At 35.7% G+C, this 23,243-nt stretch overlaps 1 protein-coding gene across 5 annotated transcripts in view; it reads left to right on the forward strand.

Moving 5' to 3' along the window:
- Nucleotides 1-23,243, forward strand: part of LOC148604466 (E3 ubiquitin-protein ligase HERC2-like) — an 89,901-nt gene that overhangs the window by 57,123 nt on the left and 9,535 nt on the right. For all 5 annotated transcript variants that reach the window (XM_088550446.1, XM_088550448.1, XM_088550447.1 and 2 more), the window contains 25 exons: nt 4,043-4,176; nt 4,505-4,695; nt 4,991-5,188; nt 6,550-6,834; nt 7,085-7,166; nt 8,052-8,195; nt 8,715-8,805; nt 9,916-10,093; nt 10,526-10,779; nt 11,015-11,159; nt 11,891-12,116; nt 12,387-12,558; nt 12,912-13,071; nt 14,212-14,508; nt 14,814-14,967; nt 15,622-15,729; nt 16,702-16,992; nt 17,665-17,804; nt 18,540-18,665; nt 19,290-19,561; nt 20,197-20,395; nt 20,863-21,077; nt 21,448-21,749; nt 22,045-22,174; nt 22,470-22,609. In XM_088550446.1, the coding sequence (XP_088406572.1) occupies nt 4,043-4,176; nt 4,505-4,695; nt 4,991-5,188; nt 6,550-6,834; nt 7,085-7,166; nt 8,052-8,195; nt 8,715-8,805; nt 9,916-10,093; nt 10,526-10,779; nt 11,015-11,159; nt 11,891-12,116; nt 12,387-12,558; nt 12,912-13,071; nt 14,212-14,508; nt 14,814-14,967; nt 15,622-15,729; nt 16,702-16,992; nt 17,665-17,804; nt 18,540-18,665; nt 19,290-19,561; nt 20,197-20,395; nt 20,863-21,077; nt 21,448-21,749; nt 22,045-22,174; nt 22,470-22,609 (4,634 nt within the window). The remainder of the gene's footprint in view (nt 1-4,042; nt 4,177-4,504; nt 4,696-4,990; nt 5,189-6,549; nt 6,835-7,084; nt 7,167-8,051; nt 8,196-8,714; nt 8,806-9,915; nt 10,094-10,525; nt 10,780-11,014; nt 11,160-11,890; nt 12,117-12,386; nt 12,559-12,911; nt 13,072-14,211; nt 14,509-14,813; nt 14,968-15,621; nt 15,730-16,701; nt 16,993-17,664; nt 17,805-18,539; nt 18,666-19,289; nt 19,562-20,196; nt 20,396-20,862; nt 21,078-21,447; nt 21,750-22,044; nt 22,175-22,469; nt 22,610-23,243) is intronic.

A 23,243-nucleotide genomic window follows, 5' to 3' on the forward strand; every position in this document is an offset into this window, starting at 1 on the left:
GGGCCAACCTGGAGCAATAAGAATGATCAGACATTGTTCATAAGCAATCTTCCAAAGAACTGCTGACAGAAATCTGAATGGAGGGAATGCATATTTGAACATTCCTTCCCAAGGAAAACTCATGGCGTCTACTGCATAAGCTTCTGGGTCCGGGACAGGAGACACGAACACCTGAAGTTTGAAGTTGAGACTTGTTGCAAACAGGTCTACATGAGGAGACCCCCAATGAAGAGTTATTGCTTGAAATACTGACTGGAGAAGTTCCCATTCTGTATTCACTGGGGCAAGAGTTCTGGATAGAGAGTCTACTAAGACATTGAGTTTCCCTGGAACAAGACAAACTACTAGCTGAAGCTGAAGTTGATTGAAAAAAGAAGAATTTCTTTTGCAAGAAGAAATAGCTTGAAACAATTTCCCCCTTGGTCTTTTAAGTAAGCAACAACCGTCGGATTGTCGGATGCAAGAACAAGAGACTTGTTTTGTAGAATATGTTGAAAATGAGAGATTGCCAGAAGAACTGCTTTCATCTCTAGAAAATTGATGTGTTCTTTCAGTAAGTCTGGGCTCCAGACCCCTGATACTGAACGACCTGCCAGATACGCCCCCCCAACCGAGGTTGGAGGCATCTGTGAATAGAGTCTGATTGGGAACTGGAAAGGACAGAAGCTGGCCTTTCAAAACATTCTCCTGAACAGTCCACCATAAAAGGTGAGGAGACAATTCCTGAAGAAAAATTGGAATTTGATATTCCCAATTCTGAGAAGATGGGAGCCAATGTTGAAGTAGATAAAATTGGAGAGGTCGAATGTGTAGTCGGCCAAGTGGAACAACATCTGCTAAAAAGTTCAAGAGACCTAGTAGCTGAGAAAATTGGCGAGCAGAAACTGTTTCCTGAGAAAGAAACTGATGAATTTTTAAGCTGAGGTTCTGAAATTTTTCCTGAGGAGGTAGAACTAGTTCTAGATGAGTCAGGTAATGTTCTCCCAGAAAAGTAAAGTCCTGAGAAGGAATCAGATCTGACTTTTTCCAAGAAATTATGAACCCCAGGGAAAGAAACAGTTTGTTGACAAGATCTGTGTTTACGAGAAGCTTGTCCTGAGAAAGGTCTTTCAACAGAGAATCGTCTAGATAAGAATTAATCTGAATGGCCTGAGAGTGAAGATGAGCTATGGCAGTCTGCATAACCGTGGTGAAAACTAGAGGTGCAGTAGATAGGCCAAACGGTAAAGCTCTGAATTGGTAAACCTTATTGTTCCAGACATAACGAAGACATTTTCGGTAAGAAGGACATATTGGAATATGGAAATAAGCGTCTGTCAAAGTGGTCCACCTACCTGGAAGTATTGAAGCTCTGATAGAACGATTGGTCTCCATGTTGAAATGGGAAACAACCAGATAAAGGTTGAGAATGGACAGGTCAATGACTGGTCTCATTCCTCCTGTTTTATTTGGAACAAGGAAAATCCGAGAATAGAAACCTGGATCTATTGATGATACAGGAACTTCCTCTATTGCTTTCTTTGTCAAAAGACAATCTATCTCTGCTGATAGAAGAGATATTTTTTGTAGATGAGTCGTGTTGGACATTGGAATAGGAACTGGTGAAAGAGGTGGTAGTTCCTTGAGGAGTTTTGTAAAAAACTTCCTAGGTGGAAGGATTAGACCTCTTACCGCCTTTAAAATTACCTGTTTGGCGTTTAGTAACCGTTTTCTTAGAACCACCTTTCATACTGCCCTAAATGAAAACCTTCCTTCTCTTTTCTGTGGAAGGAAAAGAAGAACCACCTCTCTTAGAATTATTTCCCGAGAGAGAAACGTTCACCTTTACTGGTGCTGGAGTATGATTAAGTTGTTTCTGAATCTCAACAAGAGGAAGACCAAAAAGTTTGTCGTCCAATGGAGATTTTAACAAGGAATCCTTCAGGCTGTCTGAAACTCTAGCTTTATCGAGAATCTCAGATCTTTTGGATAAAGTAAAATTTGCCAATCTTCCCATAAGTAAAAGCTGAGAAGAGCCTAGAGCTTTATCAACCTGAAGTAAAAATGGTTTTACTTCAGGAGGAGGAGCAATCTCTTTCAGTAAGGGGGCTACAGCAGATAAATAATGTTCTGTTGTACCTAGTACATGAGAAGCATTTCTAAGAAGATTCTCAGTTTTAGACCAGACAGACTGAGAAAGACGCAGTCCATCCACAGGCTTTGAATTAATTGAAGAAGAAAAAGCTTTATCATAAGACAGAACCAACTTACCCAAAGTGGAAGTGAAAATATCATAATCCCTAGAAATGATCATTAAAGGAAGTTATACCAAAACCACTTACCTTGGAAAAATGAGACTCATTGGCTATGATACCTTCATTAATAATTTGAAGAGAAGCGGACATGTGATTGGATTCTGGGAAACTAGTATGAGACTTAGATAGGTCATTAGACATACCACAAGAAGCTTCAAAAGTTAAAGTGAGTCTCTTAGGTTTGGGAGGTGACTGAAATGGCACCTTATTGACATCTCTCATAATAGAGTAAACTGAATCTCTAAGATCCTTCAAAGTAGGAGTATCCTCACTTTCAGCAGCCTTGTTGGAATTGGTAGGAGACCGATCAATAACAGAATGAGTAGTATTACAAACCGAAACATTCTGAGGAACCTGATCCCTAATTTCACCTTCTTCACCAGATGAAAAATTACCTTTCTGACTACCTGGGTCCACTGAAAAGTGTTCCTCAACATCACTATCCTCATGTTCACTTTCAGAGTTGTGAATCGTAGGAAGTGGAGTCATAGAGGAGCTAGGTGTGGGTTGGTTGGTATTTTTCTCCTAAACTGTGAGGCGATTGGAGAAAGCAACAAACTCCAAAGATATGGATTGACGAAAGTCATCTAAAACACTCTTAAACCCATCTAATGAGGGGGAAGAGTTAGTAACCTGATTAGACTGACACCTAACAGAAGAGGTAGGTGCAGTTGCAGGTATAGTAATACCACTAGAAAGCACTGCTACAGAAGGAGCAGGGGTTGACAAACTAGGTGTGAAACTTTGAGGACCAATAGGTCCAAAGTTGTTACCATGAGGCCAGAAACCTGGAAAAACCTGGATAAGGGTATGTCTGAGGCCAGGGATGTCTTTACCAAGACATGGGGTTATTAGCCAAGGAGGGCAAAGTAACACCACAGTAAGACACTGGAGGCCTTGAACCAGGTAAATTTAGACCCATAGAAACATCAGGGGTACAGGAAACTGAACCCGTGGTGTCTACTGGCCTAGATACTGTAAGAGTTACCATACTTAGGGATTACTCTATTACTACCCACAGAACCTACAACCGGGGTCTGTGGAATAGTAGTGTTAGTCACCGAAGTTAAAACGTCGGTTGATTGACTAGACACATTTGGATTAACCACCTGACTATCGTAAGGTAATAACTCATCCAAAAAAACATCATTGCCAGTAAGGGCTTGAAATGGGCTACTAACATTAAACTCCATAATAAAGTATCAATATACAAAAATAATAGATATATAAAAGAAATTTCCTCAATAAAAGGGACTTCTAATATTACAAAATTTCAATATTATTCACAATATAATTAACCGCATATGTCTTCTTGCGCAGGTTGAAATTAAATGGATAAATAAAGGGTAGATGGCTACTATTAGGTCATCCCATTGGATGATATTTTTAGATAGGGGATTCAGGCTGCTGGACTTGCGCAGATGGAAACGTATTTATTGTAATAAAATTATCCTTATTGTAAGGCCTAAAAAAGTCTCCAGGGGTAAAAGTTGTCAGATGACTCCTTGTAAGGGTTATTGCCCTTGAATGGTGATAAATTACCAGGTGAGCAATTCAGGCTCCTGGGAGCCTCTTGTTTTCATAACAAATCTGGAACCTGTAAGTGGATTGTTACCATGTTTGGTTGCAAGCATCCTTATAATATAATTTTTGAAAAACTATGTTGATTATGCTGGGTATTGGACAGAATCAAGATTTTAATGTTGAAATGATCTTTATGACATGACACTTGATTACATGTATTTCAGCTGTAACATGTGTGAAGTATTCCCCATTGTTGGAGCCAGATACAAGTGTAAAGTGTGTGTAGACTATGATTTCTGTGAGAATTGCTTCAGAACAAAGAAACACAGACATCCATTCAACAGAATAGGAGAACCAGGTAATAACTGCATGTGGAATGATTATTTATTGGAAAGTCAGGAATTCTTGTGGTATGCCTTAAATGGTTGTAAACACAGAAATTAGAATTAAAATATTGAAACTTGCATCTTTGTTGAAGGTCTCTTAAGTTTTTTTGAATAACTGTTCTGAAGAAAGAGTAAACTGCAATTACTTCATATTCTATTGACAAAGTCTTGAATTTTAAACTCTAAAGAATTTTCATTATGTTTTTTTCTTACTTACAAAACAAGCTTATTTCAAGAAAATGTTGTCTAAATGCCACTTTGTCAGTCACAAATTACATAAATATCCATTTTGTATTGTAGGCAGTGATCCTATAGCTGTTGGAAAGCCAGGGAAACACAAGAAAAAACTTCCATTTATAGCCAGTGGCTCTATGATAGACGATTGGCATACATGTGTCAAAAATCTGTCTGTGTCATCACGGGAGAACCAGGCACATAGACTGGTAGATGGTAACGGTGGTCACTGGCAGAGTTGTGGTACTCAGGGCAAGGTAGGTAACTCTATAATCTTAACAAGGCACATAGACTGGCAGAACTGTGGTACTCAAGTCAAAACCAGGAATGAAAAGGGTGGTCACTGGCAGAGATGTGGTACCCCATGTTCAGTAGATTTACACATGTACCAGGTATTATTTGATTCCCTCCAAAAAGTTGTGTCAGACTGTCTGTCCATCCCTGGCGGTTTCCAGATGATAACATGAAGACAGATCATTGACTTATTGAAACTCATTTATGTTGTAAATGAGAGTGGATATTACTGAGTCAGTTTAAAACTTTTTATTTCAGCATTGGATAAGATTAGAGATGCACCCAGATATACTGATCCACCGTCTGTACATGAGAGTAGAGCCCACTGACTCAAGCTATATGCCATCAGTGGTAGTGATCTATGGAGGAGATACTCTCAACAGTATGAAAGAAATCAGAACTGTCAACATATCATCAACAGAGACTCTTGTTACACTGCTCTTGGATGTTAATCAGGTAAGTTGAGGTACCAGTACTTGGCAAATATTGGGAAAGTTTTTTGTTGGGTACCAGTCTTCTTGGTTTTTATGTGTTTTGCATACCAAGAAATTTAGTTTCAAAAACAAAAGGAGCATTTTCAGTTCATTGAGTGATGGAGTTGGAATTTCATTAACATAGTTCCCTAATAATAAAGAATTTGTGAATCTTGTTATGGAAGTAGAGTTAAACCTGTCTGAACAGATAGTCTTAAATGTCCCTTTTAATTTTTTGTGTATTTAGAACCGGAGTATATCACCTGCATGTGAAGTTTTCATATCACAAATCGTATGTTATGCCAGAGCTTGCTGTAATTACACAGACTTTTTTGTATTATGCTAGACTTCTTACAATTAGGCTTCTGGAACACGGCTATGTTGCTACAAGGTTAAAGTCGTCACTACTGAAGTTTTATTGTCATCATCATAAACTCGTGGATCGTTGCATTGTATCCATCTGCACTATATAAACTGATTTGTTCAACATGTTGTAGTTTTCCTTTCCTCTTTCGTCTGCCCTGGACTTTACTTTTTATGAGCAACTTGATGGGTGTTTCTAGAAAAGCAGAGAATGCTTACCCTGCCATTGCACCTTGGTCATGCTCCCAGTTTTTAGTGGAGTCTGAGTTGCTCATTTACTTTAGTTACTTTTAATGTATTATTTTAGTTTATGTCCTGTGTTGTGTTTTCCATGTCTGGTCTTTGTGTCCCAAGATTACATTCTTTGATTTCGGTTAGAATCTTGGTTCTCTTGATTACTCTTGTATTAACCAAACATATTTTATAATCCAACGAGTTCAGTTTAGATTTTACAGTACAGTATTTTATCAATATGCAATTTGTATGGGGTTAATACATGTTGCTTTGATGTAGAATTTTTTATAAATGGAAGATACATGTTTTGATTGGGCCAACCTTTCAATCTGAAGCTTCTTAAATACTAACTGTCACTGTCTGTCCAAGGTACCGTCAAGTTTCATTAAAAGTCGTTTTTTTTTTTAGTTCAATTTAAGGAAAATATTGAACATGATGTGCAGTGGGTGGGCAGGTATCTGTCTGCCAAAACTTGTCTGTTTTGTAACTTAAAAAAGTTGTTGACAGAACATATCAAATTCAGATATGCTGTTTTCTGAAATATAAAGAAGGTCTGTATTTATGTACACAATTTTTGCTAATATTGTTTTTAAGTTATGAATCTTTTTATAGCAAAAATTAGGACTCTGCTGGAAAATCTGGTTCATTGTCAATTTGACAGGTTTTTGTTACTTTCTTGTCTAAAATGTGGTTGGTGTTAAGATATATTTTTGCTGTTGTATAACTAATTTTTCATTATTTTTACAGTACCTAAGGTTTGTTGAGCTACAGATCAAGCAGTGTAGGAGCAGTGGTATAGACTGTAAGATCCATGGGATGTCCATCATTGGTCGATTGAAGACTGACGAGGATGACACTGCTGCCAACTTCTCTTTCTTAGCATCTGATCGTGAAGATGACGAGGAAGAGAAGACAACACATACTGGAACTAAAAAAAAGTCCAAACTTGGTGCTGGAAAAGAAATACAGACCCATGTATTTGTCTGGGGACTGAATGATAAGGACCAACTTGGTGGTCCTAAAGGTTCTAAGGTGAGGCAAATGAATTATGAACTTAAATGAAATATTAGAATTATAGCTTCATTTAAGATCGATGATTCAATCTATAAACAAATATCTTCATTTAAGTATGCATTTGTGACAAGTAAGTCTTTACATACTTATATAAAACTGTATTGATGTAAACTTTTCAATTTCCTCTGTTCATGTCAGTAATTTATATGTATATATATAAGTGCATTTTATTTGTATTAGTCTTAGCTTTATGTATTAATTTTTATAGATCAAGCTCCCATCATTGAATGAATCTCTGTCATCACTGAAGTGTATACAGATAGCTGGTGGATCTAAAAGTTTATTTTGTGGTATGTACATGTAACTTTTAAAGAACTCTCCAAGTTGTAGCTAAAATAACAATAAACATTTTGATGGTCCATCTATAGTCTGTTCTGTATATGTCCTCTGGTAATAATGGTACACAGGACTGTACAATGTTCATTGCATTATATTATACTTCCTCTCAATAAGTGGGTGATAAATTGAAATAGCTTTGTCTGTCTGTTCATCTATCTATCATCATTTCATTGCAATTACTTGAATTACAAGTCTTTGTAAGAATCTGGCAGAATGGGAAACATTTGTAACATGCATGTCAAAAACCCATCAATTTGACAATAATATTTTACTCAGTCTTATTTATTTGGAACAGCTGCTATTTGATCGATGCATTACTGGATATGTTTGTAAATTTTTCATTAGAATACCTTATAAGAAAATGAATGTTTTTTTTTTATAGAGTTATCTTTTAATGAAATGTTCATTTAGGGTGCATTTAAACTCTTTTTATCAAAATGGTTTGGAAAATCTTTGTTCTATGTACTGATGGTTAAATAGTCAAAATACCATGTCTTAGTGAGAGTTTATTTTCATGTCATGTTTTATCACTGCCTGATTCTTACACAGACTAATACTTAAAATATTGAGTGTATGTTATGGTTATTTTTCTGACATTCATATTTGCTATTGCTGCCACGTTTACATATATCAAGAAATATTCATATTGTAATCTTTACTGATGAATGTAGAAATTCTTCAATGGAAGATCTTTCCATGAAGGGCAGGGGCGAATCCTGACACTTTAAAAAAGAAGGGGTTTCTCGGAAAAAAGGGGTTGCAAGGAGATTGTTTACCACCCCCTGCACCCCTGGATTTACCACTGAAGGGTGCTTAGTTTGTGGTCTTTATTTTAGTGACCCAGGATGGTAAAGTGTATGCCTGTGGAGAGGCCACCAATGGGAGACTAGGTTTAGGAATCAGCACAGGGACTATATCTGTGCCTAAACAAGTAACATCACTCAGTCAATATGTCATAAAAAAAGTTGCTGTTCATTCAGGTAGGTCCTTTTTTGGTCTGAAATATTGTGAAAGTACTTCCATTAACGAGTACCAATTTTCATGGCTTAGAGGGAAATTATCAGTTCGTAGATACTAGAATTCATGGATTGACAACTCTCTCATACAAACAAATGAAAAATTTCCTTTTAAGTGGGAATCAAATTTCATGGGTTACCTAACCCATGAACACCACAAAAGGTTGTACCCCAAAAACAAGAAAAGCTTTCACAGTATATTAAAACATTAGAATGGTTGTAATGTAATTTTTTAAATTGGCTTAAGTTTTTTGTATGAATTGAAATCTCAATTATTGCAATCACTAAGATACCATGTTTGTTAAGTTGGTATAGTAGTGGGTACAGCCATATCATGTGATAAAGGGCAGCTATTGATAACTTCTGGTAGCAAAATAGCATGTAAAATATTGCATTTGTATTGATTCTGTTTGAGTCATTTGTGTAGTAATGGTTTATTGTATACTTATTTATGTTTGTATGGAAATCATATTTTATCTACAGGTGGAAGACATTGTTTAGCTTTGACAACTGATGGGAAGGTATTCTCCTGGGGAGAAGGAGATGATGGTAAACTGGGACACTTTAGTAGATGGTATGTGTCAGGTCATAGCACCGTAATATACATGATATATTTAAAGATCTGATTATTTATTTTTGTGCTTATGATTAGATTTGTTAAAAAAAATATTTGCATAGTTTGTGTCTTAGATTGGTCCATCTGTATTTTATCAACCACTGTTTGAAAACTCGTTTCAGGAGGTAGACCTAGGGTAAGGGACACAAATCTTTTAAATCATTAAAATGTTTGTATTCAGCATTTTACGTCAATCCCATGTAAGCATCAAAGTTACTTGGACTGATTTCATTCTGTTTCAGATGAATGCTTGAAATATTTAAATGAAATTTAATATGATACAAACATATCACTGATTTCATGAGTTACATCCATTACTCCAGTTTTACCTCCTTAAATAAGTAAAAAATAATTATTAAAATGATCCATATAAGTTGTCTGTATATACAAAAAGAAAAAAAATACTGTGTAATTTATGCATGTGGTCTAGTTAATGGCAATATGAATAGGCAAACGAAAGTACTGTAATCATGAAAAATCTTGTTTAAACATGGTCAACATCGAAAACCAAACTATTTTGGGGGAGGTGTATATTTTTGCAGATATTTCCTTGGTGCAAATGTACCAAAAATAACCCCCTTGTAAAGTTTTCACTACTACTGTATTTGACCATTTAAGTACCTGTCCACATAAAATTCAGACACTGCAAATGGTAAAGTGATTCATGTTGAAGAAAAACCCACCAAACAAATGATGCTTTTTCAGTCTACATATGCTATACTTTCACAGAACAATAACCATTTCTGAATTCAGATCTGCACTTTTAAGAAAATCATACATTCATCTCCCACTGAAATCAACCAAACCAAGAACGATAATTCTTCCAAAGTGCAAATTTCATGTACAATATATATGATTTTTATCTCAAAAGTGCAACAACCTAATGAAAAACTAAGATTGGTTATGTGATCATAAATTGTTTCTGAACAAGAAGTAAGTCTGAATGTGGTGGGTTTTTAACATGCATCAATCACCTTCTGTCTGATTTTTAGAAAGACTGATACTTAAATTCTTCAGTAATAGTACAAATGCTTTAAAACTTTAGTGCAGCATTAATTTTATTTTTAGGAACTGTGACAAGCCCAGACTTATAGAAGCTCTGAAGTCAAAGAGAGTGAGAGATATAGCATGTGGAAGCTCACATAGTGCTGCTATAACTTCTAATGGAGATCTGTATACCTGGGGGTTGGGAGAATATGGTAGACTTGGTCATGGCGATAACACCACACAACTCAAACCTAAACAGGTATTCACTTATACTTAGTTCAGAGTACTTCACGTGAATGCAAATGGTACAATTTTTGTCCTTTGATTACCATTCCCATTGAGGGTCTTGAGGAGGGAAGTAAGGATAGGATAAAGGCCAACTATATCATGGATTAAGTTTCTAGGAATATACTGCATTTTTATTTACACTTTCACTTAAAACTCACCTTGTGTAGAAAAAAAATAATCCGTTGATGTACAAATCTTGATTTTAATTTACAAAATATTAAAAAAAAATGTTTTTCTTGTTTTCCTGTTTTTTTTCTAAAGAAAATGAACTGTGTTCAAGTAAAACACAGCTTTTAGATTTATGTACATGCATATTAAGTAAATTGTTAGAATAAGTCAACATGACAAAGCTAATGTCTTGTTGAAATTCTCCATTCTTTCTTGAAATCTTGTTTAATTATAGGTTAAAGCCCTAGCCAGTCAGAGAGTTATACAGGTGGCCTGTGGGAGTAGGGATGCTCAAACCCTAGTCCTGACCAGTGAAGGGCGTGTCTACTCCTGGGGAGATGGTGACTTTGGTAAACTTGGCAGAGGAGGGAGTGAAGGTTGTAATGTCCCCCATGAGATAGAGAGGCTCAGAGACCTAGGAGTATGCCAGATAGAATGTGGAGCCCAGTTCTCACTTGCTCTGACGAAGGCTGGTCAGGTGTGGACTTGGTAAGTTAGAAGTTTCTTTATTTACAAGCAAGTCTTGGTTTGAAAATATTAATACAGAAATTTGTAAATTGAATTTTTATGGTTTCAGTGATGTTTGTGTCTCTGTTAGTATTAGATATTGTTCAGGTAAAAAATACAATCACATAAACTGTGTGGTAATTAAGTCCTTTTTTTTCTAAAACAGTAGTCTAATATTCCCTAAATTTAGTCATTAAACAAGTCCATTGTTTTGCAGGGGTAAGGGAGACTACTTTCGGCTGGGTCATGGAACTGATGCTCATGTCAGAAAGCCACAGATGGTTGAAGGTCTGAAGTCTAAAAAGATCATACATGTGGCTGTAGGAGCCCTACACTGCCTGGCTGTCACTGATAATGGACAGGTAACTATACATGTAATTACATGTAGGTCATACATGTAATGTTAAAGCCCTACACTGGCTGTCACTGATAATGGATAGGTAACTAAACATATACTTATGTCATACATGTAACTCTTGGAATATGTGGAACTCTACACTGTCTGTCTCACTGATAATGCACAGATTACAATACATGTAGTTACATGTAGGTCATACATGTAACAGTAAGAGCCCTACACTGCCTGTCACTGATAATGAACAGGTAACTATACATGTAGTTACTTGTAGGTCATACATGTAACTGTAAGGGCTCTACATTGTCTGGCTGTGATTGATAATGGACAGGTCACTGTACATGTAGTTATTTCATACATGTAACTGTAGGAGCCATACACTTTTTGGATGTCAATGGTAATGGACATGTTACTATACATGTAGTTAGGTCATACATGTAGGTGTAGTGTGTAATGTATACCCAGACAAGAGTGGTAGATAAGGGATGTAAACGATCATGGCATAACTTTTAGAGAATAAAACACTTTGTTTTGTCCATAGGTGACTTGCTAAGAATAATCAACTTATTTTTGCTAGGTAAAGATGGTTACAGAAAACCCTAGTTTGAAGCAAAATCTCTTGCATTTATTTTTGAACTAAGATACTGACTAAAGGGTTTCTAAAAAAAAAGATTTAGTTTTTTTATGATAAAATTTGATATTCCCCAAGCCTGTATGAATGTTCAAAATTGATTAAAGGTATTTGCCTGGGGTGACAATGACCATGGACAACAGGGTAATGGTACCACAACAGTCAACAGGAAACCAGCTCTGGTCCATGGACTTGAAGGGTTTAAGATTACCAAGGTAGCATGTGGATCATCCCACAGTATAGCCTGGGCCACCACTGATCTGTCAACGCCATCTACTCATGAACCTGTATTATTCTCAACATCTAGAGATCCACTTGGAGCAACTCTTCTTGGTACGGTTGTATTGTTAATGATGCATGGGTATATTATGATATTTGGCTCATTTTGTTAGTTGAATATCTGAAAATTAAAAGTTATTTTGTAGACTTCAGAATAAGAAATGAAATTAGGAAGTTTTCATTGGAAAGTTTAAACTACATGAAACATAGTGGTAACAATTTATACCTTCTTGTAATAGAGATGTAGTAGCACTGCACTATTGGCACATTTATACTGAATTACAGTAGCACTTTGTTGATATACAGTATGGACAATTTTGACAGGAATGAATGAAGGGAATTGTGATGACAACCATAACACAGTGGCGCCCCCTAGTCCTACAGTCAAATCAGCTCGACCATCACTTGCCAAAATCATTTTATCCCAGGAATCAGATGCAGCTAAACAGCAAGCATTAAACCATGTTTTAACAGCATTACAGATTAGTTATGCAAGGTGATCAATCTTGGTATTTTTATTGTCTGTCTGTCTGTCTGTCTGTCTAATGACATAGGAGACCAATAAAGTTAAATATAAGTTTAAAACACTTGAAGTGTTGGGAAAATTCATCGCAAAACAGTTTGTAAAGCACTTCCCTACTGTCTGCCTCACATGACTTGTTCCCTTGCAGTTTGTCATGTATTGAACAGAAAAGTTTGACCATTGAATGATGGGTTTTGTTACTTTACATTGCAAGAATTAGAACTAATTTTATGTTGCTGTACTTTTGATATCTGATGGAATTTGCCCAACCTACATATTGTGCTCAGCAATGTATCTTTATTGTATGTATCTTTATCCGTTCACAGGGAATCTGTAGTGAGTTCATTGGCCAGAGAGATTCAAGCAGTCCCTGTGACAGACTCTTCAACTACAATGAGCGTGTCAAACATTATACAGGAGGAAAATATAAATAGATCTGCTGCTGGTACCCCTGAACCAGTCACATCCACTACAGAGCCAACAGAGGTGAGAATTTTTTAATCTTGTTAATCGTAATGCTCTTGAGTATATGTCTATAACTAGAAAAGCCATTGTATTTTTTACCCCTATCTTTCCAACATTTAATCATTGTTGACACTTGCTCATAGAATTTTTTGCTGTTTATGTTGATTGTTTTTTTTCTAATTATGTATGTCTGTAATATGTCAGGTACAAAGCAGGGTCTTTTCAATTAATAAATTGTTCTTCTGCATGGAATATTTTCTGATGGAGTTAAACTATAATCAATTGATCTATCAAATTAATAGAGGAATGTTAGATATATGGTTTACTCTATCATATATCATGTACTTACATAACGATTTGTAAGTCACCATTCTACACACACACACACACACACACACAGACCCCTCCCAACATGACTTCCAATTTAAGTTGGACAGCTGGTTTTACCTGCGTCGCCATAGGCACAAGCAGGTCTAGCAGTCAGGTCAATCCATCCATCGGTCTGTAACACTTCAGCTTGTCATCGCAATTCCTTTAAAACTGCTCAGGAAATTTTTATTCTTCAATGTTATGGGAGTTATGCCCCTTTGAACTTATTTTACCATAAATCATCATGTATCAGCTTGTTATTGTTAAAACTACCCTACTTGATTTCATGAAACTTGGTATTTAGCATGAACACCATATTTAGTTGTGCATATTATCAGAAAATATTGATTCTCTAATTTTTATGGGAGTTATGCCCCTTTGAACTTAGATATTTAATTAAAATAATCATGTATCAGCCTGTCATTGCTACTTCTCTAAAACTACCCAGCAGAATTTCATAAAACTTGGTATTTAGCATGAACACCATATGTAGTTGTGCCAATTATCAGGAAATTTTGATTGTGTAATTGTTATGGGAATTATGTTCTGTATATCCGTCCATAACACTTTTTTCGTCACATTTGCCTTATCACCAATAAATCACAGCTGCAATGTGACACAACATTGTTTGGTCTAGTTTGTTAATCTTACTATTTCCATTATGTTTTTACTATCATTTTAACAACCAATTTCACCTACTTACTATTATTTGTTAGGGTAATAAAATCATGTCTGTGTCCTGCATTCTTTAAAGTAATACCTACTGTTAGTATGTTACAATTTATTTTTCAGCACATTCATGGAGAACACTTCCCATTTCACAGCATGCACAGCTTGGCAGCTAATGTTTCCTTGGCAACCAGCATCATGGTGGAGACCTTTACCTCTACTGATGAAGTTACTAGTACAATTGATCCTGGTAACACCGCCTATCCCCCAGGACTGGATGACTACACCAATAAACTGACAGCTGATGATGCTAGAGTCTTGGTTGACCTGCTGAAACTGTCTGTGGCACTTCGAGTTGGTGAAAAAGGAAGAGAAACATTGTCTGATATACTGACATGCCTTGGCAAAGCTTATCCTTCAGTGAGTAATTGTGATAGTCTTTGGTGAGCAAACATAATTTGTAGTAATTGAGCTGGTATACAGTGAAATCAGATATTCACAAAAGAGAAGTTTTTAAAGTTTGCATATGTGTGTTTTGTAGATAGTGAATTACATAGATTATCCACTAATATGATAAAATTTGTTTATAAAAGTGTTGACATATTATTAAGAAATCAGCAGATTCAACAACTGAGTAATAAACTAAATTCTTACAACCAATGTTGAATCTACATTTAAAAATTGATGAATTATATTTTGTTTATATTGTTTTCAAACGTATCTAGGTTGCTGAGATGTTGCTTGAGCTGTGTGTTACTGAATTAGAAGATGTTGCCTCAGACAGAGAGACTGGTCGTGTGGCTGCCAAACCCGTGGTCCAGGAAAGTACTCATCCTTACACTGATGATACCTCACTTACAGGGCATGTCAAGATTCCTGGTAAATTATTAATACCTCTATATCTTGTAATGAGAAAAAGTGCACGTGTACATGACATATAGAAATAAGGACCATTCAGAATTAGGCAATGATGAGAAGGATTGTAAGGTTTACTAATAACAGAAATAAAAGTTGTAGTTTGACTTTTTCTTTACAGTTGTCTACCTCAGTTTTATGTCTACATGTATATCAAACTGATTATTTCTACAAGAAAAATCAGGAATAAATGTGAGTTGTGTATATAAAATATTCTGTGAAAGTACTTATATTTGTGGGTATCAAATTTCATGATTAAGGGGGAAAGGACAAGTTTGTGGATTCTTGAATTCGTGGTTTTGATGACCCTGTCACACAATTTAAAAAAAATAATCCTTTTCTTTGGGAATCAAATTTCGTGGTTTACCTTACCCACTAGATCCACAAAAAATTGGTACTCCCTGAACAATAGTACTTTTACAGTATATGAAGTTTATCAACTTATAACCCCCATCTATCTTTGTTCCAGACTGAACTGATTATATTCATCTTTTCATAGGAGGTGATGTAGATTGTTAGTGCCTAGACCTAGAATAAGCCTTCATCAAAGTTTCAATAGCATTAGACTTTATCACTTCACATATTATGAACATCTAGATAACAATTATTTTTTCTTAGGTGCTGAAGCACTCAGAGTGGAGTTTGATCGTCGCTGTTCTACAGAAAGGAGACATGATCCTCTAACTATAATGGATGGAACTGGGCATACTGTGTCAGTCAGATCTGGTAAGTTATGGATCGAACTGTGTGTATAATGTCAGTCAGATTTGTAAGTAATAGATGGAACTGGGCATGATGTGTAAGTCAGATCTGATAAGTTATGGATGGAACTGGGCGAACTGTCAGTCATATTTGTTAGTCATGGATGGAACTGGGCATACTCTGTAAGACATGGATAGAACTAGGCATACTGTGTTAGTCAGATTTGTAAGTCATGAAGGAGTGTGGACAGTGTCAGTCAAATTTGTAAGTAATGGATGGAAGTGGGTATACTGTGTCAATCAGATTTGTAAGTTATGTGTGGAAGTGTGCATACTGTGTCAGTCAGATTTGTATGTCATAGATGGATGTGGGCATACTGTGTCAGTCAGATTTGTAAGTAATGGATGGAATTAGGCATACTGTGTCATAGTTGTAAGATGGATGGAAGTGGGCATACTGTGTCAATCAGATTTGTAATGGATGGAAGTTTGCATACTGAATTAGTCAGATTTGTAAGTAATGAAGGAGTGTGGACAGACTGTGTCAGTCAGATTTGTAAGTAATGGATGGAAGTGGGAATACTGTGTCAGTCAGATTTATAAGTAATGGATGGAACTGGGCATACTGTGTCATTCATATCTGTAAGTTATGGATGGAAGTGGGCTTAGTGTATCAGTCAGATTTGTAAGTTATAGATGGAAGTGGGCCTAACTGGTAAATCTGTTGTACCTATAGTTTCACATATTTTATGGATTATAAAAGTGCATGTTTGAATAGGATGTACAAATTCCATGTTAAATAGAACTGAAAAGAAAACGCATTCATAATTTTATTGGTTTATAAAAGGTATATGGAATTATGAAGGCAAGCTGTACTTATTGTATGGCACTTGATAGAAATCGAATTATTTTGATAGGCTGTTATAAAGCTGACTAAAGCTTTTATGTTTTGTTTTTGTTTACATGATTTTTTCAATACCTTTATATTAATCAACAGGTAGAGAATGGACTGACTGGTCCCAGGAACTGAGGATACCAGGCGATGAGTTAAGATGGAAGTTTACAAGTGATGGTTCTGTGAATGGCTGGGGGTGGTGTTTCACCGTGTATCCCATCATGCCCTCAGCTACTCCAATGGACATTTTATCTGATAGGACAATTCTGTCTCGACCCTCCATAGATCTAGTCACATGTTTATTAGACTTTAAGTTAGATTTAAGTTTAGACAAAGAAGTTGTCAACAGACTGGCTGCTGCTTTGGCAGCCTGTGCTCAGCTGAGCTCTTTGGGTAAGACTATTATTATACCCCTGGTTGGAAGGAGAGGGGGAGTGTTCTGAAGCGCTTCAGAACCATAAAGAATCTTATTATATTTACCAAATTACAAGTCCTATGTCATAAATGTCAGAGGCGACAATAAATTTGGTCATTGTGTTTGTGATATGATCATGTGAGGAAATGTTCCATAATTTTCTGGCATCAATTTGTTTTAATCTGATGAATTTTGTGTATTTGTGGGATTTGTTGAAATATTTTTTTTAGGAATAAATTCCATGCTTTGACACTACCACATAAAGTGCAAACATGAAAAAGAAAAATGATACTTTCATAGTACATGTATTTCATACAACTGGTGGTTGTATATGTTATTTTTGTCTATTGAGTGATTTTAGACTCAATACTAAAATTTTGAGTTATGGGTATTATAAGAAGTCACTCACTCTTTTTATCTGTCTTTATAAAATTAATAATACTTTTGCTTGAAAATTACTGTATTCAAGACAGGTTTAGGTAACAAGTTGGTGTAAATACAAGCTAGATATTGCTAACAGTTTCAAAGATGATATATATACTCCGTGTTCACATATTCTAATTAGATTGATGTGTTATTCAGTATTCACTTCTATTAATGGCTCAATTATATTTTTCTTTGTGAAATTATTTTTTGTACTTATTTTTCAGGTGCTGCTCAAAGAATGTGGGCATTACAGAAACTTAGGACATTGATCAGTGCTAAATCTGATACCTCACTCAATGTTAATGCTTTGTTAACTAATCCTAGTCCTGATACACCTGATGCTGACACGGCTCAGAAAACATTTGTAAGTATTGCTGTGGATTCCTATATTACGCCCTTACTTGTAAAGGGCAGAGGGCAAGGTTCACTGTGGTTACCTTGTCTATCTGTTCTATTAAGGAGAAGTTTAGTTATGAAATTCAGTTTTTCAGGTTTTTTGTAGGGGATTATTTTTTATTTGATTTTATTTAAGGTGGTAGATATGTATTGTCTTTATAGAAGTGGTAATTGTATTTAAAACCTTTCCTTGCATAGTTTGCTGTTAGCAGTTAACATTCAAATAGTGATGATGACTTTTGTTTTTATTAATTGTTCTCTTTTAAATAGATGTTCAACAATCCATTAAAAGTTTGCATACATTAAAACAATCTCCTTCGCAGACCATTAACAGCTTCCCAATTTTCTATGTTTCACTCCACTAGGTTATAAGATCTGCTATAAAGGATTTGAAAAAAAAATTCACAGGGAATGAGCACAACCCGTTACAAATCTACTGAGCAGTTTCAGATATTCTTTACTTATTTGCATAAAGGGGCGAGGTTAAGCATTGAGTATGGCAGAGGTGCAAAGCTTTGTAGTATGTGAAGCAACAAAAGCAAATGTACCCTCTGCACAGGAGATTGAAATTAGAGGTGGCAGAATGAAACCTTATATCACAGTGTGTTGACTGATACGCTTATATAGTTAGGTCATGTTAAATGCAGTCACATGTCTGTCAAATGAAGTAAGAACAAACTTCAAATTTGATATGATGTTTCAGGCATTAAGTGGAACAGCAGTACATTCCTTAGTCCAGGGTTTACCGGAGGCTTTACAGAGACAGTATGAATATGAAGATCCCATTGCTAGAAGTGGTAAACATCTCATGCACAGTCCTTTCTTCAAGGTTAGTGGTGTGCTTTTTCTAGTTTTTAATTTTTTGTTGTTGTATCATCAGCATGCTGTCAATCCATTATCACACATCATACTATAGCCCTGAATGGCTTTGAGGTTTTATAATCATATTTTTTTGTAGAAATGTTTTGTCATGTCTCCATGGTTTTCAGTGTCAGAGTTAATTTGGCACTTAAAACATTAAAAAGGACCAGATGTTCCATATGTTTAAGTGAAGATGTTCTTTACCTTGTATATCAATTAAGATTTCCCTAAAGTTTAAATGACTTGAAACAGATGATAAACTGTCAATACAGAAAGTTTGTATTTTATAATAAAACAAATCATTGAACGTAGTTAAAATATCATCAAATAATTGTGAAGCAAAAAAGGTAGATACATAAATAAGAGAGGGATAGGAGTCATTCTATACATTCTTATATTTGTGATTAATGTCACTGCTGGTAAACCTAAGGACCCCAAGGATAGTCACCACCAGACTTGTCTAACCAAGGATTATAACAGATTTTATTTATCATTTTTATCCAAATTTGTAGTATCTCAAAATGAGGAGTCTTGGTTCTTCTATTTTACTTAATTCTTCCTCAAATATATGTGACTTATTCAAAACTTCCAGGTATTAGTTGCCCTAGCTTGTGACCTTGGACTGGATACCCTTCCCTGCTGTACTGAGGCTCATAAGTGGACCTGGTTCCGGAGGTACTGTATGGCTGCTAGAGTGGCGACGTCTATTGTTAATCGTACACAACTGCCTGTTCCTTTCGCTGAAGAGGTAAGGAAGAAGATACAAGATCTTGCAGCAGACAACGAAGAAACATCCAAGGACCATGAAGGTCATTCAGTGTTTAATCAGGATCAAGATGAACAGCTCCTTATATGGCTGAATAGGTAGTTTTTTCTTATATAGTGGATATTTGTCAGATTTCTTGCCATTACCCTGCTATCAATGTCCAGTTCATATGTTGGAATAGCATTGTCTGTCTCTATGTCTGCCTTGTTTGCAGACTCCTAAACTTCTCAGTTGATACTGATAGACGGTTGGATATTGTATGTTTGTATGAAGTAAGATTACTCTTGTTAGTTGTAGGAGATAATCATGTTTTTAGTCTAAGTGGAGCGGGGATACTCTCTTTTTCACATACCATAATTTTAGGTGTCTGTACTTGTATGAGTACATTTAGTCAAGATTACATACAAAACTGCATACTGCACTTCGAGTTTTAACTCCATATGTTAAGTATTTTAAGTTATTTTAAATTATATGAAGGTTCAATGGTGTATAAATAAATACATGTTTGAATCAAAAAGAAAAAGTTTGAAGCCATAATGAATTTAAAGAAAAAAGATTTTGAATCTAAAAAAAGGTATGAAAAAGTTTGTACCATTATGAATTTAAAAGAAGGATTTTATGCTGGCAATTTTAATGACTCTGGCATATCACCAGCTGACACATGTAAACAAGAAAAAAAAATATTACGAGGACTTCATAAAACAGTTGTTCTAGATTAATCTTAATATTCCAGGAAGCCAGAGGATTGGACCTTATCATGGGGCGGTAGTGGTCAGATCTGGGGTTGGGGTCACAACCATAGAGGTCAGCTAGGTGGAGTTGAAGGGGCAAAGGTCAAGCTGCCAGTCAGTTGTGAAGCATTAGCCTCTCTTAGACCAGTGCAGATGATTGGAGGGGAGCAGACATTGTTTGCAGTGACAGCTGATGGGAAGGTAAAAGAAGGGTCTTGTGTGTTTTATAGACAACTTTTACTTGTGAAAAAATTGTTGAGCAATGTGAAGTATACTACACATATAATGCTAAAAATTAATTATTTATTAAAAGTAAAGACCAAAGAACTTCTAAAAATGTGATGTAGTTGATAATCATCACTATAACATAATTTTAAAAAACGGCTTTAGATAAAACAAGATTTTAGGCTTTGCCTTTAAGGAACAGACCTATTTGAATATGTTACGGGTGATGTCTGGACCAATGGAAATATGCGGGACTTTCTAACACACACCCTGTGCATCTGTTTTAAAAGTTCAAACAATCACTTTCTAAAGTCTACATATGCTATTTCAAAAATGTGTCACTTCAAACAGAAAGATTTTTACTTATTAATGTTTGAGAGCATTTATATCAAATAGGATATCATCTAATTTTTGTATTGCATTTGATTTGATAAATATTACAGGTATATGCTACTGGATATGGAGCAATCGGTAGACTTGGTATAGGAGGCACAGACTCAGTAGCCCACCCCACTCTCTTAGAATCCATTCAACATGTCTTTATTAAAAAGTTGGCTGTAAATTCTGGTGGTAAACACTGTTTAGCTTTGTCTGCTGATGGTGAAGTTTATTCCTGGGGTGAGGGAGAGGATGGTAAACTTGGACATGGAAACAGATGGTGAGTAGCGTCCTCATTGATTTTACTCAATAAAATCCTCAGTATTCTACTTCTCTGCTATACCAAACATAACATTTGCGACTCGGATGGTTTTTCTAGAAGAGCATTTACCCTACCAGTGCATATGGTGTATGCTTCTGTTTTTTATGGGATCTGAGTTGCTCATTTATTTCTGTATACTGTTGTTTCTGATTCCATTTAAGACATTGTATTTGAATTATGAGTAACTGTGTATGTAATAATAATACGAGTCAGAAAATTAGATGAAATTTAGATGTCGAAAGAAGGTATCACTGACAATGTCATACTTGAATCTGCAATTTCTAGGTTGTATTGTAATAGCTAATTCTACAATCTACTTATTCACCAGCACCTGTGATAGACCAAGAGTGATAGAATCTCTGAGAGGGAAGGAAGTGACTGACATTGCTGCAGGGGGAGCTCACAGTGCCTGTATAACAGCCAATGGAGAACTTTACACTTGGGGCAAAGGTCGTTATGGAAGGTTAGGTCATGGTGACAGTGAGGACCAATCAAAACCCAAGCTAGTTGAAGCACTGAAGGGATACAGAGTTATAGATGTTGCATGTGGTAGTGGTGATGCCCAGACTCTGTGTATAACAGATGATGATAATGTGTGGTCCTGGGGAGATGGAGACTATGGCAAACTAGGTAGTATCGTAAGGCGCTTCAGTCATAGTCCTTACAAATCATATCCTTGATGTTTTAAATCTGAGTAAGAAATGTATAGACAGAAGAATTTAGGAAGAAGTGCAATTCAAATTTTTTTCATACATTTTGAGTCCAAGTGGATATATATATATGCTAAAAATACTTCTTTTAATTATTTGTTTGAAATTTGAGATACACCAGTAATATATATTTGTATGAAGAAATTTGAGATACACCAGTAATATATATATTTGTATGAAAGTGGTTAGATGTATGTCTGTTATTCTGTTTACAGGACGTGGTGGTAGTGATGGCTGTAAGATCCCTGTGAAGATAGATGCCCTTTATGGACAAGGTGTTATGAAAGTGGAATGTGGGTCTCAATTCTCTGTAGCGCTGACAAGATCTGGTGCTGTCTATACATGGTATGTCAAATGCTGGGAACAAAAAGCATGAATTTAAACTGATTTTTATTTTATTATCAATATAAAATTTAGATCAGTTAAGATTGAAAAGTTTCATCATTTGTCTTCAAAAGTTTTTTTTCTTTTGAATTACCCTGTGTACTTTTTTAATCACTTCTGAATTTTAACCAAAATATCAAAAAATGTTTGTCTCATTTTTGTGTCAATCTTATTGCATCTAAAGTTTGATAAAAGATATACCAGTTACATAGTTGTATCCTTTTTATATATTTGCACATATCTTGGTCCGTTTTAGGGGTAAGGGGGACTACCACAGACTTGGTCATGGTACAGATGATCATGTCAGGCGACCAAGGCGTGTGTCTGCCTTACAGGGCAAAAAGGTCATAGATATAGCCTGTGGATCTCTACATTGTGTTGCTTGTACAGATGCTGGTAAGTGTACAATTATAATGCTATCCTCTGTCAAGATGTCTGGATGTAAAATTCTTCCTTGTCCTTTGGACTTTGACCAAACTTTATTATACTCCCTGCTAACAATGTCTTTGGGTACATAGAAACCACACTATCTCTCTTTCTGTGTCCATTTCTTGAAAGCAAAACTACTCCTAAACTGCTTAGGGGAATTACAGAAAGGTAAGGCATCATATGTAGATGAACAGTGCGACCTCTATTAGGAGGTCAGAGTTGAGGAATGGTGAAAGTGACCACTCTAGAGAGGTGACCTTTCAGAAAAGGTTCATTCATATGCTACAATTTTCAAAGTCCAAAGTTAAAATTTGAATACATGTGCATGCATGTGTCTAATTTGTATTTTATTTAGCAAAAGAAAGTTATTGTAACGGAATTGTGCTGTAGGACAAGAGTCAATATTTACTGACCTGACTGAGACATTTTGTCTCAAACTAATTCAAACTAATTGAAAGTTTATTTAAACTATATTGGGAAGGCATTAGAATAGGATTGAATGTCCATTCATCAAAGTTGATCGTTGGGACGAGTTTGACTGTAATTATTAATGGAGGACTCAAAAGGAAGATAGTTGAACTTGATGGGTGTATTTAACTCA

This window comes from Perna viridis, chromosome 10 (genome assembly GCF_037379345.1).
Source record: "Perna viridis isolate PV_CMFRI_1.1 ecotype Kerala chromosome 10, ASM3737934v1, whole genome shotgun sequence".
Classification (NCBI taxonomy): Eukaryota; Metazoa; Mollusca; class Bivalvia; order Mytilida; family Mytilidae; genus Perna; species Perna viridis.